This window comes from Pongo pygmaeus, chromosome 8 (genome assembly GCF_028885625.2).
Source record: "Pongo pygmaeus isolate AG05252 chromosome 8, NHGRI_mPonPyg2-v2.0_pri, whole genome shotgun sequence".
Lineage (NCBI taxonomy): Eukaryota > Metazoa > Chordata > Mammalia > Primates > Hominidae > Pongo > Pongo pygmaeus.
This window is the reverse complement of record NC_072381.2, coordinates 34267931-34294768: the sequence shown is the minus strand read 5'-3', so window position 1 is coordinate 34294768 and position 26838 is coordinate 34267931. Positions and strand designations below refer to the sequence as shown.

Below are 26838 nucleotides of genomic sequence, written 5' to 3'. Positions count from 1 at the left end.
TACTTTTAGTGACGAAAACTGACTTGTTATAGAAGTCATATTATATGTGTCTGTATACGTACACACACAAATCTACACCTGCTTGCTTACCTGTATGTGGCACTATCAAAGACAAAGGTGTCAGAAAAGGGGCTAGGAATAGCCTTTTATTTTCAGTTTTCTTAGAGATCTGAAGACAGTTGAAGGAGAAAAGAGAGATCTGTCACTAACTCATGAAGAATTCTTTGTGTTCCTTCCAAAGGAACTCAGCTCCTTACGTATCTGTTATTCTCGGATGTAGCAAAGCTTCCTGTCCTGCTCTCCAAGCCCATTCTTCAGACTTGAAGTCTTCTTTTGTTCTTTCTCTTCTTGACTTCCCACATCCAATACGGCGTCCACTGCTTTTTAATTTTCATCCAAAGGTCTCAAAGACTCTCAGCTTCTTTTCCATGTCACTGCCATTAACCAAATAGGCCCAAGTTGTGGCCCTCCCATGTGACTCTATCCTGCTCACAGCTTCTCAAACAGGCAGGAAGCCAGTGTCCTCAAAATGTCCACAGTGAGTCTCTGTCACCCCACCAGGCAAGATTGAGGTCCTGCTCAAAACTTAGCATCAACTGCATAAAAATCATTAATATAATTCATTTATGAAAACATATATATATATGTATACACACACACACACACACAAAAGCACAGGTCATGAATGTTTTTTCCTCAAAAGCCATTTAATGATATTATAGAATTAATGGATCATTATTCTTTTGAAAATATAGCACTTCTTTCAGGATGCAGCAATTTCAAGTTTCCTGAAAACACATGAATTACACTAATCATAGTTAAATGCAACCAGAATGGCCTTGAGGTTTCCGGTGTGAGGTCACAGTTCTAAGAGACATTTAGGCCATTCCAGAGTCCCTGGGTTGCATTCCGGGATCATCTTTGCCTGACAGTCAACAAGGCCAGCCCCGCTTCTTCCTGCCGTCCTGGAGCCATGTTGGACCGCCCTAATTCTCCTCCTAAGAGCCCCTCTTTTCCTTCTATTTGTCTCTTCCCAGATGCTGAAACTGTGGGCCACTAGACCTACTTTTATTTCCAATCGCCTAAAGAGATTTCTCTAGGAAACCCAAGCCTCCCCACTGATCTCTGTTCCCGTCCTTCCCTTGGTCTTCAGGCCCAGATGCTGGAAGAAGCTGCTGCTGTTTCCTATGGGTCTCAGTGCAAGGGGGCCGGGGGATGGGAGCGGGTGCCATTTACTGAGAGCAGACTTGGTCACTTGATATATGTTATGTGATTGAGAGTTTGTGCATTTAATAATAATTCCGAAGAGAGTATCTTGACTGTTATTATTCTCCATCCTTATTGTCCTTGGCAACTAAATGGTGGCATTCCTTATAGCTATACAAGTTACTCCTGTTCTTACAAGTAAAGAGGAAAGCTCATGTTCACTAACTCCAAATGCCTGTGTGAGTGCCACTTACTCCTAGGCACCCAGGGCTGTTGGCCTCACTCCTGCTCATCTCCTGTGTTGTATTCTCATCTCCTGTGTTCTCAAACTGCTGTAAAGAAATACCTGAGACTGGGTAATTTATAAAGAAAAGAGGTTTAATTGGCTCACAGTTCTGCAGGCTGTACAGGAATCTGATGTTCACACATGCTCAGCTTCTGGGGAGGCCTCAGGAAACTGACAATCATGGCAGAAGGCGAAGGGGAAGCACATGTCACAATGGCCAGAGCAGGAGCAAGAGAGAGAAAGAGGGGAGGTACTATACGTTTTTTTGTTTTTTGTTTTTTGTTTTGAGATGGAGTCTCGCTCTGTTGCTCAGGCTGGAGTGCAGTGGCGCGATCTTGGCTCACTGCAATCTCTGCCTCCCAGGTTCAGCCATTCTCCTGCCTCAGCCTCCCGAGTAGCTGGGACTACAGGCGCCCGCCACCACGCCCGGCTAATTTTTTGTATTTTTAGTTGAGACGGGGCTTCACCGTGTTAGCCAGGATGGTACACGTTTTTAAACAACCATTTCTTATGAGAACTCACTTACTATTGCAAGGACAAGGCCAAGAGGGGATGGTGCTAAACTATTCATGAGAAATCCACCCCCATGATTCAATCACCTCCCACCAGACCCCACCTCCACCACTGGGGATTACAATTCGACATGAGATTTGGTGGGGACACAGATCCAAACACTATCATGTGTATTCACCATGGACTTTCTTAAACCCTTTTCTGCCATTGTCCTTTTGGGAGAAAGTGCTTCTTCAACTATGGTAAACTGAAACAACAGTGAATAAGGAAAATATTAAAATGAATTTTGGTGTATAGTGGAGAAAATATGAAGTTACAGAATCTTTAAATTGGAAGATATTTTATTTTTCAAATTCTAAAGTCCAGCTCCCATTTGTCATGCGCAGAATTTGAGAACCAGAAAGGTTGAGAGGCCACCCAAGTTTACACAGCCGGTGAGTGAATCTCAGGACTGGGATTCAGGTCTCCTGGGGCTCCATCCAGTTCTCGTCCATCGCCCCATGGAATGTCCCCATGTTTTGTCAAAATACACAAGAAAACCTGGGATCACTTCCATAGCATGACAAGGGCAAAGTGAAAGCACCAAAATTCACTTGCTTTTGAAAGTATGACCTTAATTCCTGTCATTTTTTTCTCAATAAATCTTAATCTGAACTGAAATATTTTATCTTTTTAAGAAGGAGAAAATATTAGTATCTGCATGAAACCTTGCTGTTTCATGCAGATACTAATAAACCATGGCTTACAAGAATGTAGCCAAAGCGTTTTTTTCCCCAGGGAGGAGTTTAGAGGTCTCCAGGGTAACTGTTTCTACACTGTGGATATAAAATCCTAAAGGGTCCCCAATATCATGTATGTATATATATATATTTTTTTTTCTTTGTGGATAAATGACTCAAATTGCATAGTTGCTATCATCTCAGAAGCCACCAGAGTAATTTAGAAACTAAGATTATAAACCATACAGCACATGTCATAATCTCTACCTGGAACTGACCTGGCAAATTGCCACATGTTACCAACTTTTGAACCAGAATCAAATAGATAAGCATTTGCAGCTCTCATGGTGAAGGGTAAGCCGCGTCCAAGAAGGTTTGAGAGGTACTTCAAATAAGTCAGACCTCTGCAGACCAGGTTTACTGGGCCCATCTAAGAATTCTTGTGCATCTGCAATGCCTGGATCCATGGATAGCTGATATATGCATGAGGAGGAAAGGATTGATTTGTTTTCTCAACAGGCTGCCAGATGCACTCCGTTGGTATTCAGCCCCCTGACCTGAATCACTAAAAGTAGAGACCTGCTAGTTAACTTTAATCTCTATTGATGTCTAATAAGTCGCCTCTAGTTGCCTGGCACTTTGGGAGAATGTTTAGTTAAGAACTATCTCAACAAAGCACCTTATTTAGAATTGAATCCTTGCATGTCGTTGCCGGGGCCCCATCACTTCTGCTTTCAAGCCACTGTGAGAAAATGATGCAGGAAAAGAGTTGTTGAACTGAACACTCCCAGATTTGATCCTGAAATTCAAAAGGATAAAGACTTCTCTGATTCACAAGAGTCTTAAGTGTAGCTATTTGAAGATCATAGCAGCAGGTGGTATTGAGGGACTGAGCTGATGTGCTCATGTTGGTAGAGAAGGCAGTTTTGTGTTTTTTTTGTTGTTTGTTTGTTTGTTTTTTGAGGCGGAGTCTGGCTGGCTCTGTCACCCAGGCTGGAGTGCAGTGGTGTGATCTCGGCTCACTGCAACCTCTACCTCCCGGGTTCAAGCGATTCTCCTGTCTCAGCCTCTTGGGTAGCTGGGATTACAGGTGCCCACCACCACGCCCAGCTAATTTTTCTATTTTTAGTAGAGACTGGGGTTTCCCTATGTTGGCCAGGCTGGTCTCGAACTCCTGACCTCAGGTGATCCGCCCACCTCAGCCTCCGAAAGTGCTGGGATTACAGGCGTGAGCCATTGTGCACACCCGGCCGAGAAGGGCAGTTTTTTAATTGTGTGGCGAATACCACCCTATGCTGGTTACCATGAATTGAAATTGGAGTCATTCATACAGGCATAAGGTCAACCTGCACTATATGCATGAATGCTCTTGACCAATTTCAATGACAAATCACCATAATTTGTAAAGTCCTGGTGGTACTGAACAGTCATTAAAATTACACATTATAAATATATGCATTACACACACACACATCTATTAACACGCAATTTTAGAATGGTGTACTATACTGTGTCTAATACTTCGGGGAAGGTTAGGATGTCAGCATTGATATCAGGTGACTTCCGGCATCATGGCCTGTAATCACAGTTTATCATGCCCTCACTAACAGCCACACTTTACTGGCCCACCTGTGTCAACACCACTCAGAATGAGTCACTCACCCTTGGTACACGTACGAATTACCTTTCACATTTCGTTTGTCAAAGAGGCATAGGTCACATCTGGCAGAGTTACTGAGTCACTGGTGTAGGAATCTGAAACCCAAACTGCCTCCACTGAATTCTCTCCCTCGCATTTATAAATGTTCTATTTCACCAATAAAGGGTTGTCAGCCTCAAGATTTAAAGATTTAAGCTTGAAGGGGCTATAATTATTTCTCTAGGGCTCTGTTGAGATTTCTGCAGCTTACTCATTCATTGTTCCCACATGATTTTGTGTTTGTCATATTTTTCCCTGCAACAGCAGAAGTCTTTAAATTGCTCCATACAAATGGAAAGCTAAGGTTAACACAATAAATCTGAACTTGACTTTCCATAACCATTTTACTAATATGAAAAGGCTGACTAATATATGATTAGAACAGTGGTTATACTGGCGGGCTTTTATTAGAAAGATGTTCTGTCTTTACCCAGGTTATTTCTTGGGGAAGTTGTTTAAGTAGGATTTTCACTTTACTCCTTTTTCTCTTCTACTCATAGGTCCTGAATGTTCCCAGAACTACACAACACCTAGTGGAGTGATAAAGTCCCCCGGATTCCCTGAAAAATATCCCAACAGCCTTGAATGCACTTATATTGTCTTTGCGCCAAAGATGTCAGAGATTATCCTGGAATTTGAAAGCTTTGACCTGGAGCCTGATTCAAATCCTCCAGGGGGGATGTTCTGTCGCTACGACCGGCTGGAAATCTGGGATGGATTCCCTGATGGTAAGAATGACAGGAAGCACCCCAAAAAGGGAAGGTTCTGGAGAAAGGGCACCAGGATTCTTTTGCAAGTCTCATGATACATGAATCATAAAAAAAAAAAAAAAAAAAACCTCAAAAGGACACTGGAAAACAAAGCAAAACTCTCTTTATGCAGAGCAGTGATGAAATATTTGAGCTCAAGAAGACGTTAGTAATTATCTAGTCCAATTCCTTCATTTTATAGATAAGGAAGCTGAGGCCACGAAAGATTACAAAAGGTTCTTGTAGCTATTTTTGTGATATAATTGATACGAACACATAGTTTTTCTCACTAAACTATTTTGCTCATCCACTGACCTGGCTACTCATCATTAATTCACAGATTGTCAGAGGATGGGCTCTTAGTAATTCCATTACATCAAACCACTCATTTTATAAATGCAGAGACCAAGGACCTGAGAGGTTAAGTACTTCATAAAATTTTAAGGCTAAAATATGCATCTGTTATTCTACAAAATAAAAATTTGGAAAAGGAATGAGAATGTTTGGGCATTCCTAATTTAGACAGGTTCCCTGTACACTCTCTACAGATTTTTCATCTTTGGGAATTTGAGTCACCTCAATACATCATTTATACTCATTGACCTATCATCTAAATGCATTCATATACCTAAAAAATATTTCCTGAGCATCTGTCATGTACCAGGCACCATCCTAGCCACAGGGTAAGCAAAACAATGAAAGATGCTGCCCTTTGGAGTTTCTCTTCTGCTTTCTCTTCTTCCAGGTAGAAGGAAACAATAAACAATGCATGTTACAAATAAATGAATTATGTGCATGAAATGTTAGAAGATGAGAAATGCTATAAACAAATCTCCCCAAATGAAAGCAAGAAAAAGTACAGCAGAGTCAAGGGATGAGAAGTTAGGAGGGGGGAGGTATAGGTTGAAATTTTAAATAGGGTGGTGAGGTTAGACTTTTTTTTTTTTTTTTTTTGAGACAAAGTTTTGCTCTTGTCACCCAGGCTGGAATGCAGTGGAGCAATCTCTGCTCACTGCAACCTCTGCCTCCCAGGTTCAAGCAATTCTCCTGCCTCAGCCTCCTGAGTAGCTGGGATTACAGGTGCACACCACCACGCCCAGCTAATTTTTGCATTTTTGGTAGAGATGGGTTTTCACCATGTTGGCCAGGCTGGTCTCGAACTCCTGACCTCAAGAGATCCTCCCGCCTCGACCTCCCAAAGGGCTGGGATTACAGGCATGAGCCTCCGTGCCCAGCCGAGATTAGACCTTATTAAAGAAAATGACATTTGAGCAAAGATTTGAAGGAGGTGGAGGAAATAGCCATGTGGACATCTAAATGAAAGTTTTCCATTCCACTCTTGTGAATTAGAAGGTGAATGGCAAAAATACACAGTGAAATTCTGAACAGAGGGGGATAATATCCAATAATTTGATACAGCTGCATTGCTTGTCTTGTGTTTAGTCTGGTTTAATATTAAGATTTCTGTAGAGAACACACATTACACAGATCACAGAGGATTGCTTGGAAGTTCTTCACCATCATGGAGTTAGGAGATGTATAACTATCTGTAAAACAGTCAGCTACTATTCTCAAAAGAATATTTAAATACATTGTACACGAAGAATAAGTAAAATGTAGACCGGGTGCTGTGGCTCATACCTGTAATCCCAACACTTTGGGAGGCCAAGGCGGGTGGATCACCTGAGGTCATGAGTTCGAGACCAGACTGGCCAACAGAGTGAAACCCTGTCTCTATGAAAAATACAAAAATTAGCCGGGTGTGGTGGTGCAGGCCTGTAATTCAGCTACTCAGGAGGCTGAGGCAGGAGAATCACTTGAACCTGGGAGGCAGAGGTTGCAGTGAGCCGAGATCATGGCCACTGTGCTCCCCTCTGGGGAACAGAGCAAGAATCTGTTTTAAAAAAAAGAATAAGTAAAATGTAAAGGAGATTGCCTTAGTCTTTGAAATGACGTTATTATTAGTGTGATTCAATCTAGCTATGTTCCTCAATAGTAAACAGCATTAGAGAAAAATCAGGTTTAGAGAAGCCTTATATTGCCATTGGAATAAATGGGTGAGTTAACATTAGTTTAATATCTTCTTTGCTCTTTTACCATATAAACAGGGTTATGATAATCTTATCAAAACTCCTTTATTAAATAATGAGATTTGCCCAAACAGAGTTCTGACTGATTTCCAAGTATTCAATCTGATAATTAGGAAAACAGTATTATAATAATATTGTAACAATAGTTGGAACAATTTACAATGGATTTATTTGTTCACAACCCAAATTTGTAGCTTTCCTTTCTAGAACTTTCATTTAAATTGACATCTGAAGAAGAGGTTCAATCAACCAACTTATTTAGAAGACTTTCAGAAAGAAGGCACATTGTTATTAGTGTCAAGGGTTTTTCAAAGTAGTAATTTTCTGGCTCTAGAAAATCACTGAGTTGAATGGAGGAATAATTAACAATAAGAGTTATCAGCCTTGCAATTTATGCATGTTTTAAACTATGGTGCCTTTCACTTGTTCCCAGAGAAAACTGGCTTTGGAATATGAAGAATGCATTTGTATATTTGTTAATATTTACCTGGCCTCATTCAGCCTGCACCTGCATAACAGTTTTCTTTTTTAGGCAAAATGAAACTGCATCCTCCTGGATTTTTTTTTTTCTTTGTCAATGGCACTAGAAACATTTTTGTCATAGTAGTTCAACACACACAGTTCCTCTGCCAACAAAATTGCTTTTAGTCTTTGATATCCTTTCCAAAAACAACAACCAGAAGGCGCGGAAGGCTTTTAACCATCAAGTGATTTTATGTTGCATTTTATCATAAACATTGAATTAAATGACTAGGTAATTGAAAGCTACCCATTGATTCAAATTGACTTTGAAGAAAAGCAGTTTACTCCAGAACTCAAAATTCAAGGCATGCGTGTTGTGAATCACACATCTCCATCTATCACTGTGTTTGAAGCTGTATGGATTCACAAGTAGCAACTCTGAAAAAATTGGTGGAGGTTTACATATGGACTAAGACCAAAAGCGCAGCATCATTGCCCGGGTAGATGCTGGAAGTGTTGGTGCTGGATGATGGGGCCAGAAGTGAATGCTTAGCTCACGTCACATGGGTGCTGATGACATCAGCCCTCTGCCTCAGCTGGCGAAAGGGGCTGGACCTGCAATTTTACCTACGTTCCAAAAATTATCAACCATTTCAGGAATACATTTCATAAAAGCTAGATTGAGTTCTGCTTGTTTTTATTTACTTTTACATTTAATTAACCTTCTAAAGATTAATTTAGAAGAGATAGATGTAAATATGCCAGATTTTTTCTGGGGAAAAGCTACAAAATGTATTTTTGGTATTCCAGATATTCTACACCAAAAAGTCTATTAATTTCAGAAAAGTATAGATGGCCTATTTTGTACCTTTGAAACGAATCCCTTTTTCATTTATTATTCAAAATACTTCATTTTAAAAGGATACCTTTAGGCCAGGTGTGGTGGCTCACACCTGTAATCCCATCACTTTGGGAGGCCTAGGTGGGAGGGACTGCTTGAGGCCAGGAGTTCAAGACCATCCTGGGCAACATCGAGAGATGAGACCCTGTCTCTACAAAAAAAAAAATTTTTTAATTAGCTGATGGCAGTGGCATGAGCCTAGAGTCCCAGCCCTTCAGGAGACTGAAGTGGGAGGATCACTTGGGCCCAGGAGTTCTAGGTTACAGTGAGCTATGATTGCGCCATTGCACTGCAGCCTGGGCAACAGAGTGAGACACCCATCTCTAAAAAAGAAAAAAAAATTTAAGTACCTCTTTATAGTACATCAGCACTTTTATTTTTTCACATAAAAAGTGGCAAAAAGCCAAATCATCTGATTCTAAGATAAGGTTATACTTATTGGAGAGATTAATGGGAAAATGAAAAGGATGTGGGATCACCATTGCCCATTGTAGGCATATCTTTAAACAGCACAAATACTATATTCCTTTCACATCTGATACGATATGATCATTACAGCTCTCCTCTCCCTGAAGCTTGGCACATGTTGCTTGCTGAAATTCTGCATAATTCAATTTTTGAATTACACTTCTGTTTTTGTGACCATTTTCATTCATCTCCTCGGCACTTGGGTCCACAATAACAGAAACAGGAAATCCAGTAGCTGTGTTCATGTAAATACACAAATGAGCACACACACAAGACGGATAAGAGTACTTCATCCACTCTCGCTCAGATCAATATTGCATTAGCTTGCTAGGCTAAGGTCTCGCTGTTGTTCAGGAAAATTCAATACTTCTTTGTATTATAGTCGAAAAAGCCTTTCACTCTCATATCTTGAGGGCTCCTAAAGAGAGTGGCACGCTGTTGTCCGGGGGCAATGTTCTAGGGACAGAAGGCAGATTTACCCAGCATGTCTTAAACATTATAAACCAGTGAGTCATGGAGACTCTCTAAATTGCAAGTCTGCATCAGACAAGTTCTCTTCTGTTTTCTCTTTCAAAGAGATTCCCCTTCTGCCCTCCCCAAAGGAATTGGGTGATAGTGGCGGGGAGGATCAGCCGCCTGAGCTTCCACAGGGCGATCATAGCTTTGCTTGCGAGCTTGTATTCTGGGGGAAGTCAGCGGCTGTGGCGATCAGAGAACGACCCCAAGGATTAGGGCTGTAAACATTTGCCCACAAACTAAAGAAAAAACATCATGAAGCCACACTAATGGAATTTAAATGAGGGAAAAAATAGTGAGGAAGTCTGAATGGACTCTAAGCCTTTTTTTTAATATTGCAGATCAGAAATGAGATTCCTTTTTAGGAAAGTAAAGACTTAAGTGTATGGTTCTAGCAAGGTATTTTCATGTGTATGTTATGGACAACTTCGTGCTCCAGAGATAAGAAAAAAAAAGTGTTGCATTACTACTAGGGCCACATCCAGAATGAAGAAAATCTATTAAGTAGCAAAGAACCACTGCCTGTAAAAGAATCAGAAGCCAGGAATAAAGCTGAAGAGAGACAAAAAACAGCAAGAGTTTCATCTTCTGAGGTGCTTTCTTCTGCCAACTGAGAAGTCAAATATAACAAAATTTGCTTCCATAATGCAAAGCTATTGTCCATGACAGCATGATGCCCTGTAGATAATCTGCATCAGTCCTCCTCGCTGGGTCATCCTCCTCATTTTCTTCATGATAAAGCAGTCTATGCACACAAACTGTGTGGTGCCTGGAGGGAGAGTGAGGGGTTGCAGGAGAGAGAAAACTCTGAATTCAGTCAACTCCATTATTTTCAACACATCGAAAAATTATCAGGTATTATTCAAAGCAACCCATTGTTGCACTAACTCAAATAGGTGAACCATTTTGGTTTACTTTAGTTATTTTATTTTGTTTGGTTTTGTGGGGTTTTTTTTCTTTTTTAAAGAGAATTGGCTAAGAGCTGAAAACCTGTCAGTCAAGGATCTGTGCAATCCACAAAACAGGGGCTCCGATTTGCTGCCTACTAGGAACGCAGCTGGTAGTTGGGCTTCAGGGAGACCAGTTCTTGTGGGGTTCACTTTGGCAACCACACTTGAAGTTTCTCCTGGCCTTCATCGGCCGCATCCTAGGTCCAAACTGCACACACTGGCCTTGAAACACCACGTCCCTGTTGAAGGCCCCTCCCTCCAGGGACATATCCACCTAATGTGCTTCTTTAAACAAAGCAATCATTCTTAGTTGAAACACACAGAACCATGGATTTCTTGGAGGGGAAAACAGTCCACACCATATTGTCCTTCTAAACCCAAACCATCTGGTAGGTTTTTACCATATGTGCAATGAAAAAACCTAGAGAAAAAAAAGGGACTTTTTTACGTGTGGCTTGTCGATGATCAGGACAGGGAAATGGAAAGATTCGCCATCCAGGGGGGCTCTGCGCTCTTCCCAAGGCAATTTCCAGTTTACTCATTGCCAGGGTTTGCTTAAAGCACTTCAACAAAGGTGTGGCCAGTTTAAGTCAAACAGCAAATTGTTGTATTGTTTTTTGTGTTTTTCTGAGACAGAGTCTCGCTCCGTCATCCAGGCTGGAGTGCAGTGGTGCGATCCTGGCTCACTGCAACCTCCACCTCCTGGGTCTTGCCTCAGCCTCCCCAGTAGCTGGGATTACAGGCACTGCCCACCACACCTGGCTAATCTTTGTAGTTTTAGTAGAAACAGGGTTTCACCATGTTGGCCAGGCTGGTCTCAAACTCCTGACCTCAAGTGATCCACCCACCTCAGTTTCCCAAAGTACTGGGATTACAAGAGTGAGCCACCGCACCCAGCCATCAAACAATTTGACTTTAACATAAATTAGTGGGTGTTCCCAATCATTCGCCTCCTCAAGTCCACTTTTTTCCTGGTGTGCATAATCAAATGGTTGCTTTTGGTGATGTCTTGGCCACTGGAAACAAGTCACCTCTCAGATTTAGGAGAGAAAAAACTAGGACAGAAGTCAGACAGATGCATTTTTATTTCATTTAGATTATAAGTTGCCATTATGTATAAATTATTGGTATATGTAGTCTCCAAATTTTAACATGGTTACAATGATTCATCTTCACATAAAGCCCTGAGTAGGACATAATCCATTGTCCTTTGTCCAAGCCTGTGATATTTATCATAATAAGAATCCAGGGCTAAAAGATAGCATGAGGAAGCCAATTGCAGGTCAATCTTGGATCAGACCGCTGGGACTGATCAGACCAGAGGGTTCCCTGGACATCAGCATCCCCAGAATCTCCCCCTAGGGCAACAGAGGTGAGGACAGGTAACTCAGAAACCTCAGTGACCACAGCTTAGCAGGAATCTTTTGGCGCTGGGCTGTGTATACAGATTTGCCCTGCCAATGGGTACCAAGGTGCCACTTCAATAGCCTAAATCTCATTCTTTGCAATTGAAGCAAGCAGTTTGATTCTGTTCCTGAAAACGATTCTGCTCACTGGGGAATGCAGTTGTGCCTGTTACTGCCCTTCTGAGTACACTTTAAAATCTTCTCCGCAAACCCAATCCAATATGTTCACAGCAAACCAATTAACTTAGGGAAGCCTTGCTTTGGGTTAGAAAACACTTCTGGGTTCTGCTGGGGCCCATGTTGGTAAATGGTAATTCTTGCATCTGCTGCAGGAAAAAAGACATTTTGACATCGTCTGTATTCCTCCCTTTCCAGTTGGCCCTCACATTGGGCGTTACTGTGGACAGAAAACACCAGGTCGAATCCGATCCTCATCGGGCATTCTCTCCATGGTTTTTTACACCGACAGCGCAATAGCAAAAGAAGGTTTCTCAGCAAACTACAGTGTCTTGCAGAGCAGTGTCTCCGAAGGTCAGTGTTTATTCATTTTGCAAAGCCCTGTGGTAAATACTCAATGTTATTCCTGCTCACACACCTGCGGCCACATGAAGCACTAAAGAAGTGTTTTGTGAACTGGGGTGCCAGGTGTCTGTTTTTCTCTTTTAAATTTTTTTATGAATATCAATAGGAAGAACTGTTTGGTGTGCCTTCTTCATAAAATTGTGGGTGAGAAACCTGCTTGGGAGCCTCTGAAATTGTGGGAGAAAGTAGGAAATGGCAAAATAGTGCCTTGAAACAATGAAATGTGACTAGAGCATCTACCTGGCACCCTCAAATGCATACAAGGCTGAGCATCATAAGGAGACAGGCATCTATCCCAGATGATAAGAACAAATCTAAAGTAGTTCACCGACAGAGCAGTCACAAAGTATGGATAACGCACAGTGGTTTGGTTGTGGAAGATGCTGGGGGAAGCCACTATGTTTTTTGTATTCTATTAAAAAACTCAGCTAACTCAACCCTTTCTCAAAATTTTTGTGGTCTCTAGCTCTTTTAAAGGCCCAAGAAAAAATCTGAAAGAATAAAGAATAAGGCCAGGACTGGTGGCTCATTACGCAATCCCAGCGCTTTGGGAGGGCGAGGCAGGAGGATTGCTTGAGGCCAGGAGGTGGAGCCCAGCCTTGGCAATATAATGCGAACCTGACTCTACTAAAAATTGAAAAGTTAGCTGGGCATGGTGGATTGTGCCTGTAGTCCCAGTTACTTGGGAAGCTATGGGAAGATTGCTTGATCCCCGAAGTTTAAGGCTGCAGTGAGCTATAATCATGCCACTGCACTCCAGCCTGGTTGACAGAGTGAGACCCAGTCTCAAGAACAACAAAAAAGAACAAAGAATAAATTGTTTGTGCAATTATCAGCTCTAGCTGCCAGGCTGTAAAGTAACATAGGGAGAGGACAAGGGGTGTTTGGAGAGGTATCCTACAGATATGCTCATATCTTCTACACCAGATTTCACTGGAAAATAGAGGCCAGTGAAATTTCAAAATCTTATTTGTATTTTATTTATTTGATTAATTGATTTATGTATTTTTATGCCTGTAAATAATTGTTATATTACAAATAACAAACCTCAGCTTAAAAATATGAAGCCATTGCAAGAAAACCTTGTATGCCCTAAAACCTTATCTGTTATTGATAGAAAATTCAGAAAATGGGGAATTTTGGTTAGTTGAGATTTTCTGGATGGTTGAGAATCTTTCCTTTAATCTCTAAAGCTTTTTTTCACTTGTGTACTTTGGATTAACATTTTCCTAAAACTGAACGCTCATTTTCCCAGTATCATCAAACTGAGGATGTTAGGCCTAAGAGAATATAGATTTTGATATTTCACTGGCCTTGAAATACCACGTCCCTGTTGAAGGCCCCTCCCTCCAGGGACATGTCCACCTAATGTGCTTCTTTAAACAAAGCAATCATTCTTATGCTCACTGTTGTGAGCATTATGATTTTATGCCTAAAACTGTGGTGCTTTGGGGCCGTGTGACAGTGTAGTTTACCCCCAATGCATAATTGTGTGTTTTAATAAACTAATTATGTTAATAGTCATGCAGGCCAGAGGCGGGGCATAAGAACAATGGAAGTCAGGAAGAGGTGGTCTGGGTGCCAATAGTAGAATCTGAAAGACAGGGAGTTAAGATCTACCATCCATTGAGTATGAATTGTAACTAGACATAGAGTCTTTTTTCAGTTCTCTTTGATATTAAAAGAAATAATTTAATACAAAAATTTTCTTTTAAATGCAACTTTTTGTGTGTACCCATATGACAGGTAGAGTCATAGATAGTTATAAACACACACACTCAACTGTGAAAACAAATCAGAATTTTCATCATTTCCTGGTAAATTTCAAATAGTCTTTTTGTCAACCTAGATCCACTTGGGAAAATTATTAATCACCGTATGATCTTCATAATATTTTTAAATATTGCCATGAAAATCCAAGTATCAGTGCTATCTTCCAATAAGTCCCTTACTACCATCTTTTTAAAGAATTTTGAATGAAAGAACTCTTTGGTGTATCAAGTTAAAAAAGAAAAATGTATCTTAAATCCCCTATGTTTTGATGACTTTGGGCCCTGTTTTTCCCTTCAGATTTCAAATGTATGGAAGCTCTGGGCATGGAATCAGGAGAAATTCATTCTGACCAGATCACAGCTTCTTCCCAGTATAGCACCAACTGGTCTGCAGAGCGCTCCCGCCTGAACTACCCTGAGAATGGGTGGACTCCCGGAGAAGATTCCTACCGAGAGTGGATACAGGTATGCAGCATAAGATCAAGCCTATCTAGGATTGAATAAGTTTTTGACCGTCTAGAGAGTTTGTTGAAAGAAAGTGGCACTGTGCCAAATGGCCTCCAATGAGAAGATAGGTTAACGGCCATCAGGTATAAATCACTGCAAAATGAGCCCATCACTACACGATCAGAGAAAAGCAGGCCCAAGATGACATCCCTGAAAACGCATTTATCTTCTCAGATACTTATATACTACTCTTCCGAGAATGTGACTACAGGTGTCTCACTTTGATAACAGCTCCAAGATCTGATTTTTCCCAACTACACACTGTCTGTTAATGGGCTTCCTATTTTGACATGTTTTTATTTCCTGGATGAAATATATGAATCCTGTTTATAGACGTGTATGAAATAATTGTTTCCAAGAATAGGTTTCTGTTTGTTCAGGGTAGGAGAAGGGAAGGAAAGGTTGGAGTGTGTTTTTCCATGTAGGTCTATATAGCATACATCCAAGAAGCGGTTTGGTTGAAGGCACTCTCCATTGACGAGATATCCATGTTTAGGCATGAAATGTACATATTTGTGTCCCCATTGGTGATGCTACCTCTACTTTCCTCACTTTGTTCCGGCATTCCCTTCTGGCTGTCACTTACATATCCCCACAGACACCTCATCTGCCCCACATCCCCACCGCTGACCCCATTTTCCAGCCGTCTAATCTACCCCTTCTCATCCCCGGCACCACTCCTAATGCCCACTTGCCCAACTTTGATATCTGGGTATTCCCACCCAAAGGCCTGATGCTGACAGTCCTGAGTTTTTCACTCACTGTTAAATGAAACATCCACAGCTGGATCTGTGGGTTAAACTGTGGGCAAATTATACAAAAGATTATTTGCTGAAGGATCCAGGCTTCCTTTTCAGGAGAATAGTCAGATCCTATCTTACGTTTATTGCTAGATATAAAATGACTAATTCCCAGAGAGATTTTCTAAGCAAGAAAAAAAAACCCACAAGATGATTAATCCTCTACTTTCCACATCTATTGCTGCTTCAGTCTTTTGAGCACAAATAGCAGATTTTGTTTTACTTTGGAAAGGTCAATATTAGTTTAACATACACTTAAAGTGAAATGGCCTATTACAGGAGGCTGAACTCACGCTAACCTCCAACACTGAGAAATATGTAGAGGGTGAGAAAAGATGAGACGTCTACCTTGGGATTGCTGAATCCATCTCTAGATTAAGTCAGAAACGAAATGAATTTGCCAGTGTCAAAATAGCTCTTGGTAACTTGTTTTCCCACATCCCCAAACCAACAAGCAGTTCAGTATGATTGACAGATGTGCCTCTCAGGGAAGCTTACATTTTGCAGCACTAAGCATGTTTGCATGGTAATGAAACAGGAAAGGTCTCCTTGTGTCCCTCACAGGGCGTGCGATAGGGGTGTGGCTCGCTTCTTCAGTGCCCCACTGCTGAAACCTCTAGGGGAGCATACAGATGGGCAGGCTGTGGGGCTTCGACCCCACCACAGTGTCTAAAGCTGAATGTTTACAGCCGCAGCCCCAGTGGGCGCGTGTTACAGGTGCTGTTTTGGTTTGCCATCTATAGGCGGCTTGTGTTCACCAGCTCAATTAGACCCCCTTCCTTATCACAAGGACAGGGATTTCTGTATCCCAGGGTTTCTTGCCTTGGTGTACCGGAAGATTCGGATCACACGTGGTCTTGGAGAATGAGTGCAAGGTTTTATTGATGGGGGAGCCGGAAGGGAGATGGTTTTCTCCTGGACTCTTCTCCAACAGCTCCGGTCAAACTCCACGTCGTTGTGCCAGTGCCTGTTGGTGTGCTCTTCCACCGGTGGGCTCTCGACGATGAGCCACTTGTGCCTTCTTCCCCCAGTGTTCCTCACGATGTCCAGCTGCTTGTGTATCTGCCCACTAGGGTCTCGGGTTATTAAAGACTCAGGATGGGGGCGTGGTGGGCCATTGTGGTCTTGGAAAATGCAACATTTAGGCGGGAAAGCAGGAGTACCCGTCTTCACTTTGGTCCGTGGGGGTGGAGCCCTAGCCAGGGACTCTCCTTTCTCTACCCTGCACTTCCCTTCCCCCCTCTGTACCATTTAAAGGGACCACGCTCTTGCCTTCCCAGCACTCCCATATCAGTAATGTAGTCCCATTCTTGGTAATGTGGGGAGCTCTCACTAAGGTAGAAATGGTGGTCTTCCAGGAGCTCTGAAACTGCAACTGTAGCAATTCTTCTGCACAAGGCAATTCTCTTGTCAGTAAAAACACTGAGACTACACGGCCTCTCACAAAGGATTTGTCAACAGAACAGATTTACATCATTCTTTGGAGTTAGACACAATCTGAGATTGCCCCAGAAGAAAAAAAAATCTCAAATCATGCATCTCTTTTTGCCAATGAGAAAACATGATCAGGAGAAGCAAGGTAACTCAAACCCCAAAAACTAGAGGGTTTTCTTCTTGCTTATGCCATGTTCTATGGCTGGGCCAGCTGGGGTCTGCTCTGTATCTTCTCACGCCAGGACCCAGACTTGGAGGACAGTGTCCTCTGAAATGTTGCCTGCCCCAAGGCAGAGTGTATTAGTCTGTTCTCACACCGCTATAAAGAACTACCCAAGACTGGGTTAATTTATAAAGGAAAGAGGTTTAATTGACTCAGTTCTTCATGGCTGGGGAGGAAACTTAGAATCATGGCAGAAGGGGAAGCGGGAAAGTTAGAATCATGGCAGAAGAGGAAGCAGGCACGTCTTACATGGCGGCAGGTGAGAGAGGCAAGTAAAGGAGGAACTTCCAAACCATCTTATAAAACCATCAGATCTCATGAGAACTCACCCACTATCGTGAGAAGAGCATGGGGAAAACCGCCCCCATGATCAAATCACCTCCTACCAGGCCCCTCCCTCAATGCTAGGGATTACAAATCAAGATGAGATTTGGGTGGGGACACAAAGCCTGACCATATCACAGAGAGAGGAAGATTGCAGCTCATCATGATGGTTCTTGGGTCTCCCTGCTGGATCACTTCCACCCGCCTTCACTGCCAAAGCATATCACAGAGCCACACTTAACTTCTGAGGGGCAACAGGAAGCCATGGCCCCACCTGGCTAGAGGGAGGAGAGCTTAAATGATAATTGTCCTACTCATAGGACACTGATCCTTTATCAAGTCCACAGAATGTGGCCCGATCTGTCCTAAGTACTTGACGTATTTTTTATCTGATCCTCACTGCAATCCTGGGAAGGAGGTATAATCATCCCCATTTTAAAAACGAGGATGCTGAAGTTCAGAGAAATGAGTAAACACTCAAGGTCACAGTTAGTGACCAGGCTTGGAAACAAGGTCTATCAGACTCTAACACCCACTTGTTTATATTACAGTATGCAGGATTTTTACCGTTTATTCCCATTCATATACTTTCAAGTGTATTTTATGAAATGTCCATCACCTCCCTGCCAAATCACATTGAGATGGGTTGGGTGCTTCCTATTTCTAAGCCTACAATTCAGGGACTTTGCTGCTCCATCCCTCTGAAAGGTGAAAGTCACAAAACCTTAGCTTCAGGTTCACCTTGAGGTAAAATTACCGTTTTTCCCCTTCCGAGCTCAGCAGGCTCATTTACATGCTTGTTGTGTCTGTGTACAGGGTGGGTGCTGTTATCATCCACCGATCACCTAATTATGAATAATTTCATGTGTTTCCAGCTTTTCTGAAACTCTTAGGAAGTGGTTGGCTTGTTGTTTTCATTAGATAGATGTTTTGTAAATTAACCAACAAGTACAGCATAATTTATACTGAGGGCAAGAGGCACGTACCTCTAATCACAAGAACCTTAGCACACATACATTTCTATTTATATGCACATAAGTATGCAGATGACATTTGTTTTCTTTTTCAGCTTTTTCACATTTTGCATGAAATATGCCCTCACAAAACAAGTTGCTGTAGCAACAAGTACACAAATACTTGCATGTGTTAAATTAATAAGGCAATATTGGAAGCTGACTTTCCATCAAGACAGGAACAAGCTTTGGTTCCCATTGTTTTCCCTAGGAAATTACTGAGTGGCATTAAAAAAAAAACAATGCATCATTAACTGTCGATATGAACGTCCACATTGGAGCTTCCTGTGAGATCTGTTGTCTGCCAGAAAGCTTAAAAACAAGTCAAGGAGCCTGTTAGTGAGAAGGAGCATGAAGGAAGTCCCAATGTGAAGGTTTGCACACAGCCATATCCTGCTCAAAAAGCCACTTCATATCCTGAGCTGCTAAAATTTCCTCATTGTCAACGGCAGAGTTAATCACACTATGAAATTTGCCTGCCCTGCCTTTTTTTCCAGATTATTCCATTCTTTATTCTGTGTCCCAGAGCTGCTGATCTTATTATTAATTTTACCTTTTTCCTTTCTTTGTTTCTGGTTAATCATTCTAGGACGCAAAGTACAGACTCCGTGTATCAGTGGTGCGATCAAAAGTCTTCCTTTTCAAGCACATCATTAGAACCCAGGCCATTAAGCTCATTGAAACTGAGTTTCTTTTCCTATAAAATAAAAATAACGTAACCTTCACTCCATTCAGGCTCTCTCAGTCTATGATCTATGAATCTCAGAGAAATGCAGTTTCAGTTTTTCTTTTTCATTTCTGCAAACTAAGTACACAGTGTACTGCATCTTCTAGGGAGACGTTCTCAAAGATCCTGAACGTAGCCATTGACACGCAAAGCAGAATTTAATTCGTTAATTATTTCAATGTTTTATTAATGATAGTGTTCACCACACTGTAAACAGATTTATCCTTCCAGCTTTAATTAAAGCTCTTGGGAGTGCTTTCCTCAAAATAACTGTGACTTTTCTCTGATTAAAATGCCAGCAGACAAAAAAAAAAAAACAAAAAAACAAGAGACATAATACCTGGGTGGGATATGAACTTTGTTGTTGTTGAAACAAAAATAGCACCAGGATTACCACACCCTCTAGTGACTTTTGAAATTAAATTACTTGACAAACCAACTCGGGCTGAAACTACTCTTCTCCAAATTTGGGGGCTTTTTCTCTTGTGGAAAAAAATTGGTACTAGAGTATTTATGCCTTCACTTATTCCAGAGGAGCAGAGAGCGGTTGACTTCTAAACCACATCCTGTTTGGGTTGGTAAATCAGCCCTCTTGTGGATTAGTCACACAGAAGGAAACCTCCAGGAAGACAGTCTGTACCTATAAGACCACATCAGCAAACCCTTGAGGCAAGAGCCTCTTCTTTCTCCACTCCATTTTCAGACGAGATCAGGCACGTTCAGGGTGGTATGGCCGTAGACACTCCACTCCATTTTCTAGTGCAGATGTTAATTCTCAGGTATGAGAAGAAGGAAAGTTCCAGAAGAGAAGGACTGGAGCCAACCTGCTGAAAAGTTTGTTTTCATGTTTTCCTTTTGCCTTATATGTATTTCTCAAATAATATTAACGTCTTCCCCATTTTCTCTCTGAAGGAACTTTGAAAGCAGATACCATTAATGAAAGCCCTTAGTGTGGTAGGGAGATGGGCTGAATGGAACTGAAACACACACAGTCATGTTTAGTCCTTCGAGACAATAGCGTCAAAAGAAAATAAATGCCCTTCTTCTAAGTTCAACATGAGAAACTGGTCCAATCTAAGTGGCCTTTAGGGTTGCTTGAAAGATTTTTAAATTAATTGTGACACATATTCAACAATGAAATCTTATGTTTCCATAGCACTCTTCCCTTATAAAAGCACTTTTTTTTTTTGAGACAGAGTCTCGCTCTGTTGCCCAGGCTGGAGTGCAGTGGCATAATCTTGGCTTGCTGCAACCTTCGCCTCCTGGGTTCAAGCGATTCTCCTGCCTCAGCCTCCCGAGTAGCTGGGATTACAGGCACGTGCCACCATGCCCGGCTAATTTTTGTATTTTTAGTAGAGATTGGGTTTCATCCCATGTTGGCCAGGCTGGTCTTGAACTCATGACCTCGAGTGATCTGCTTGCCTCGGCCTCCCAAAGTGCTGGGATTACAGACATGAGCCACCACGCCTGGCCAAAAGCACTTTTTATATACATCCTATTTTAGTCTTACAAAGTGAGTTCAGCTGACCAGAGATTTTTATCCCCATCTTCACATGAGAAAACTGAGGCCCAGTGAGGTTAAATGGTTCACCAAAGTCCTGACTCCGGAGAAAGATATAACTTGTGAGAAATCACGGTCTTACACAATGGACATGGATATCCTTCCTCAGACTCAGAAAGCAAGACAGCAGGCACAGGAGGAGAAGTCAAACCGTGGCCAGCGTGTGCATTGCCACTTGCCTCTGGATCTGACATCCAGTCAGGGTGCAGCTGAGGCTTGCAAAGCTCTCTGGCCACTCTGATTATGTTTTTTACTGCATGCTCTTGCGATTGAGGTACGCTGGAGAGATACTCTCATGCCAGCTATTCAGAGAAACATAACTAATCCTGGCATCAGGCCTAATGGGCCACACAGGAGGCTGTCAGCCACAGTCAGGTTTGCCACCCTCAGCCCCAGGGTCCTTCCTTCAGTCCTCCAAGGTTTCCCATCCATACACTTCACCAACATCCCATCCAGAGTGGTGAGTTGTTGCTTCTGGCAACTTCCAAAATGGCTCTGTCATGATTCAAAACTTGAATTGCCTGTTACAACTTGCTGAAAATGGACATGAAAAATAACACAATGATGTAGACCTGATTTCAGGAGCTGTGAAGGGCCTGCCTGGACTTCCTTTAAGACCAAATGGAGTGAAATAATTTAAGAGCCTTTGGAAATATTTCCTCTGAAAAATGGTAGTATGATATATTTTTATCACATTTCAGGTGGGATGAGTGAGTGCTGACATATTCAATTTGAAGAATTTGTTACTTGAAACCCTCGTTTTATCTTTAAAGTTAGAATCTCCCCACACTGAAAGTAGAAACTGAAGTAATTTACCTTAAAGCTTTATAATGTCATTTGTTTTAACAAGTTTCATATACAATTTTCTTTTCTCTTAAACTTTCTGGACAAACCTTTTTATTCTCCAGTATTAATGGGTTGAGTGTGGAACAGGTATCGCCTGTGAAATCATTTTTTATTTTTTTCACAAAATTGCTGGTTTCTCACAGGTTTTGTCCATAGTGTTGTATTCAAAATTGGTCCCATCTGCTAAATTGACTGATCCAGAGCATAGATAGGACCAGGTTATCCTGATTGTAAACACTCTGTGCCTATAAACCAGACACTTTAGGGGGTGTATTAACTCATTCAGATCATTAGTAAATTGCCAAAATTACATTAAAATGATACTTTATAAATCTGTAAGTAGAGAAACTGACAAAAATAGCTCACTGGGTTACCCAAATGTGGAATGATGCATGTAAAACACAGTGTTGGCAAAACTAGGGAAAATACAGCTGTTCAAATGAATGTGGATTCCCCCAGGTGTGCTCTGCGTGTGTGTGTGTGTGTGTGTGTGTGTGTTTATTGCAACTAATACTAATATGCTGTTTCAACCAAAACATTCATCTGGAAGGAAGACAATTTGCTTTAAAAAAAAATTCCCCAAGGTGAGCTTTTGGTGCTTACCCTGATTCTGCATTGACTTCTACTTCCTCCATAAAATAAATGCTTTACACACTACCCATTAATGAAGCAGAGGTCTGTTACCTATGACTGAGTTTCCACCCAGGAAGTCTGTTCCATAATCTACAGGGTCCTGAGGAACTTTTCCTAATGTCATCCTGGGACCATGGCTTTTTACATCACAGGAAGTCATTTGAAGGGAATATTTAGGTAAAGATGGATTAAATTCTAAGTTGTTTTTTTTTTTAAGGACGGTATGATTTGGGGAAAACAGGTGCACACATTAGAGATGATTATTTGGATGTTTTTAACCGATTGTTTTGTCTTGTAGAAATTACCAAAAAAAAAAAAAAGAAATTACCAAGATGATTTTAACCATTTTGGTCAAGTTGACTAATTAATTCAGCTTAAAAAATCAGTCCAATGATTATACTAATTTCATGTCAACACACCTTAAAGAAAATGTGTGATATTTGAAAAAGCCTCTTAGATTTTGATGATGAAGCATCACCAAAAAGACAATTCTTCGAGAACTACCACTGTTCAGGTAGAATTACACTTACAAATAAATTACCTGTGTAGCATCAACTTTCCGTTTTACTTACAGTTTTGGTTTCTTATTGTTTGATGCCAGTGTCTATTTGAAACAAACACTCATAGTTATAGTCTAGAGAAGAATTATTTTTCTTTCAGGGATATCTTAACTTTAAGTTTAAAACTAAAAGGGATACAGGCATCCTTTTGTCTAAATCCCTTATTTTGCATAAATTCAGAGGTTAAGTGATTTGAAAGACCACAGAGGAAGTTAATGACAGAACCTGGACTAGAATCTTAGCATCCCTGCTCCTACTCCATTGTAACAAGATGAAAATGGATTTGAGTCTCTGTTGAGGCTGGTGTCCTGAAGACCAAGCAAGCGTGTTTAAACCCCAGCCTACCCCTACTTATTTGCTGACGGGCAAATGATGCCTATGAAATTGAACAATCACTGCAGAAGTTTTAACTTACATGGTTGGACTATATCTAGAGGAGGGTTTCTTGGTCTGAGCAATACTGACATTTTGATTTGCATAATCTTTTTCTTTTGGTGGGATTGACCTGTGCAAGATAGGATGTTGAACAGTGTCCCAGGCCTCTGCTCACTAGAAGCACATAGCATACATACACACGTAAGTCATAAAACCCAAAAAGTGTCTCCAGACATTGCTAGATATCCTACTGAGGGAACAATCACCCCCACTCAAAAACCACTGGCGTAAAAGATCCTAAAATTCTAATCAAGTCATTTTTTTCATATAATCAGCCTTTTGAAAGAAAAAATTCTTTGTTGCTTGGCTGGCTTTTATCACTTCTTGACTGCTTGTAGATATTATTTGAACAGAACCGTAGTTCTTTTGTTTTCCAAAAATACAGATGTGTTTGTTTGCCTTATGCAGGAAAATAGCTTCATAAACCTTCCTGCTTATTTATCTTAGGCTTCCCTATTTTTAGCTTTTAAAAGTGAACTGTTTTTAGCTAAATAAATACAGATGTTATTTTAGGAGCCTGTACAATTGGGTCTCAAAATGCATTAATAAAGATGGGATTAAGAAAAGGAAGCACAGGATAAAATTGCAAATTATCATTGACAAGATTTAGGCAAAATAAGACTGAAATTAGCTCTTTGACACATGAACGTTGTATGTCACTGACCTTTGCCTACCTAGTTTTGTTTTTATGTGGTATGTAAATCAGAGAGTTCTTGGGTTTTTTTCTTTAATTCAAATATAATCAAGAGTAAAGAATTGTGGTTGAAAAGGCTGTCTATTGGTTAATAACTTATCTTTTCATGGGAAAGATAATATTAAGTTTCCACTTCTGTAACCTAAATAGCAACACATTAAAAGCTATCAATTACCAACCAGTTTCACATCTGTGGACCAATAAGGAGGCAAAGTTGATGGTTTCACATCTGTTTTGGGTGAAAGGCTGTGTCTGTCTGTGGTATTTAAAATTTAAAGAACTTCTGTTATTATACAATTGGGTATCCTCAGGGAGTAAAATGTTAATGAAATCCATAACATGCACAGATTTTATGATAGCAGTTTTAAGAAATTCCTTTGGTGGAGTTTGTTGATTTCTGTCCCAGCGGTAATAATTGCACCTTTTACAGAGTGCATTAATGTTCACATTTAGGAGCAATGGCTACATTTATGTCACATGTAAGGTAACACACCAACTCCTAAGCTTTAAATAACTTTCATATCATAATTTGAAATCACCAGAGCAAAAAAATATGTGTTCTTTAGAATTGGCAGAACCGACACTTTAAAACTTTTCTAGCACATCCACAGCCACCTTCTCCAAAGGTGAGAGAGAGCTGAACCCTGTAAATTCCAAAGCCCTGGTGTGGATGAGGATTTTGTACCCTTGTATAGTTCTCATTTTATGCACCATTTGAAAGCACCACATCAAAATGGCAATTTTGATCCACGTCAGAATAGCAATTTTGGATGCTGATCTGAAACATAGACAGACACAAACATGCATGCACACACATACACACACACACACACACAAACCTCTTCCCTCCTTCTCCACTCTCCTTCTCCTTCCCTCCCTCCCTCCCTTAGCCATCTAGTCTCATTCAATTCTGGATTCAAATAAAGAGAGGAAAGTAGATTAAATTTAAAAATGCCCTATAAATCCCAATAGTAATAAAATACATTATGCTTTTATATTTCCAACTATTGAACAGAGTAAGTGTTTGAGACTAATTGCACATGTTAGGATTGAGAATGATCACATATGCACTTGTGCATGTGACTTGGGCATTTTCTTCCCAGCTCTATTTACCCCAAGGGGTTAAAAATGCACTTATGGCATTATTCTAATTGCCTTCTTTCAGGAGAATGAGATGTCTCAATTCTACCAAAGTTTTATTCTTCCTACAATTCCAATGCTTTAAACTTCTAACTACATATTTTGGATCTAGAAAAATAAATAAATAAGCTCCTTTATTCTTTTACCCAGCCTGAGAAGGCTATCGATGAAATTCTCCGGGGGATGGGTGATCAGACCAGACAGGTGCTTGGGTTTTTTCAAGCATTTAAAATTCTGTGATTCTATTAAAAATAAATTTACTCAATCAGCTAGTGCCCTGAGCTTGCCTAAGATGAAAATATAAATATATGGAGTATAGCTGGAATTTGTCTTAAACACTATTGATAATTATGTGAGGCAGCACATAGCAAATTTTTTTAATTAACAAGATTTTTTTTCTTAGATCAAATAATCGTTCAGGTTGGCTTCATCGGGAAGCTTCTCTGGGGATTTCACATAGAAACCTCACTCGCGGGGCCTTTTTCCTTGGTGCTTTTGTGCTATCTTGTAAAAAAGTGCAGCCCACAGGGGGAGATAAGATGAAGCCCAGACGATTCATCTTTCATGTCCCTCCAGTCTTTGAAGGAAATATCTGTAAGGCATGGGCTTACCCCCCATTACAGACTGTTCACACCTTAAAGTCTTGCCAAAATCTGCTATTTTTTCCTTCCTTAAGAAGGCAAATACCATGTTCCATTCTGAGTAGTTTGTAGGCCATAATACTAACCCAGAAAGAAGAAAAGAAAAGGCAGCACCAGGGATCCAGCTGTATGAAGAAACTCATTATACTTGTCTTATCTGTCTAGCCTTGGTGTGTTTACCCAGGGCTAAAGCTGATGCAGGTAGATCCCATCTCAGAATAAAAGACCAAGACCCAGGTAGACCCAAAGACGAATGGCTACAGGTGCAAGAAATTTCACAGAGCCTTAAGTTTGAGGATCTGGAAATGAAATACACATTTCCAGTGGGAAATACTCATGATAATGAAAAGAAGTTAGAAAATCATATGAACTGTGAAATACTGAAGAAAAAATTTTTGATATTTCTGGAGGTACACAGAGTTTAGGGGGAGAAGAGAAAAGAATTTTTTGAAGTTTTCCACCTTAAAAAATGAGGGTGTAACATGTAGAATTTTACTGGCCTAGTTATTTAAACATACCTTTAAAAATCAAAACTAATCATTGCCAGTCTCAATCAGCAACACTTTATAGCAAATACATTATATTACTTCTTTAGTTTTAATGTAGTTTTGAAATATTGTATGTATTTATAAGGATGCTGTTATTTATTTGGAAAGCTCCAACATAAAATGGCAAGAATTCATTTATTTAACAATCATTTACCACATAAAGAAAAATCAGACAATACTTTTGTTCATTTAACGTGATATTTCCTCTACAATCAACCACTTGTAAATAGATGAATTCATTTATTGAGCACCTTACATGACCTTCATCTGGGCAGCCCTTTGTCTTCTGGGGAGGAGTAAAAGGAGGCAGGAAGAGGCGATTTGGGATTCAACCTCTATATGCCGAAATTCAGCTCCGACCATCAACTCCTGTAATACAGTCATCCAGTTTCCTTAGTGGAAGAATGTTGCCGTTCTTCCAGAAGGGTTTAAT

The 26838-nt window shown here is 40.7% G+C and overlaps 1 protein-coding gene across 5 annotated transcripts in view; it reads left to right on the top strand.

Annotated features, from left to right (window-relative positions):
• Positions 1-26838, top strand: part of NRP1 (neuropilin 1) — a 158887-nt gene that overhangs the window by 67003 nt on the left and 65046 nt on the right. For all 5 annotated transcript variants that reach the window (XM_054435470.2, XM_063669760.1, XM_063669759.1 and 2 more), the window contains 3 exons: positions 4924-5151; positions 12341-12496; positions 14618-14784. In XM_054435470.2, the coding sequence (XP_054291445.1) occupies positions 4924-5151; positions 12341-12496; positions 14618-14784 (551 nt within the window). The remainder of the gene's footprint in view (positions 1-4923; positions 5152-12340; positions 12497-14617; positions 14785-26838) is intronic.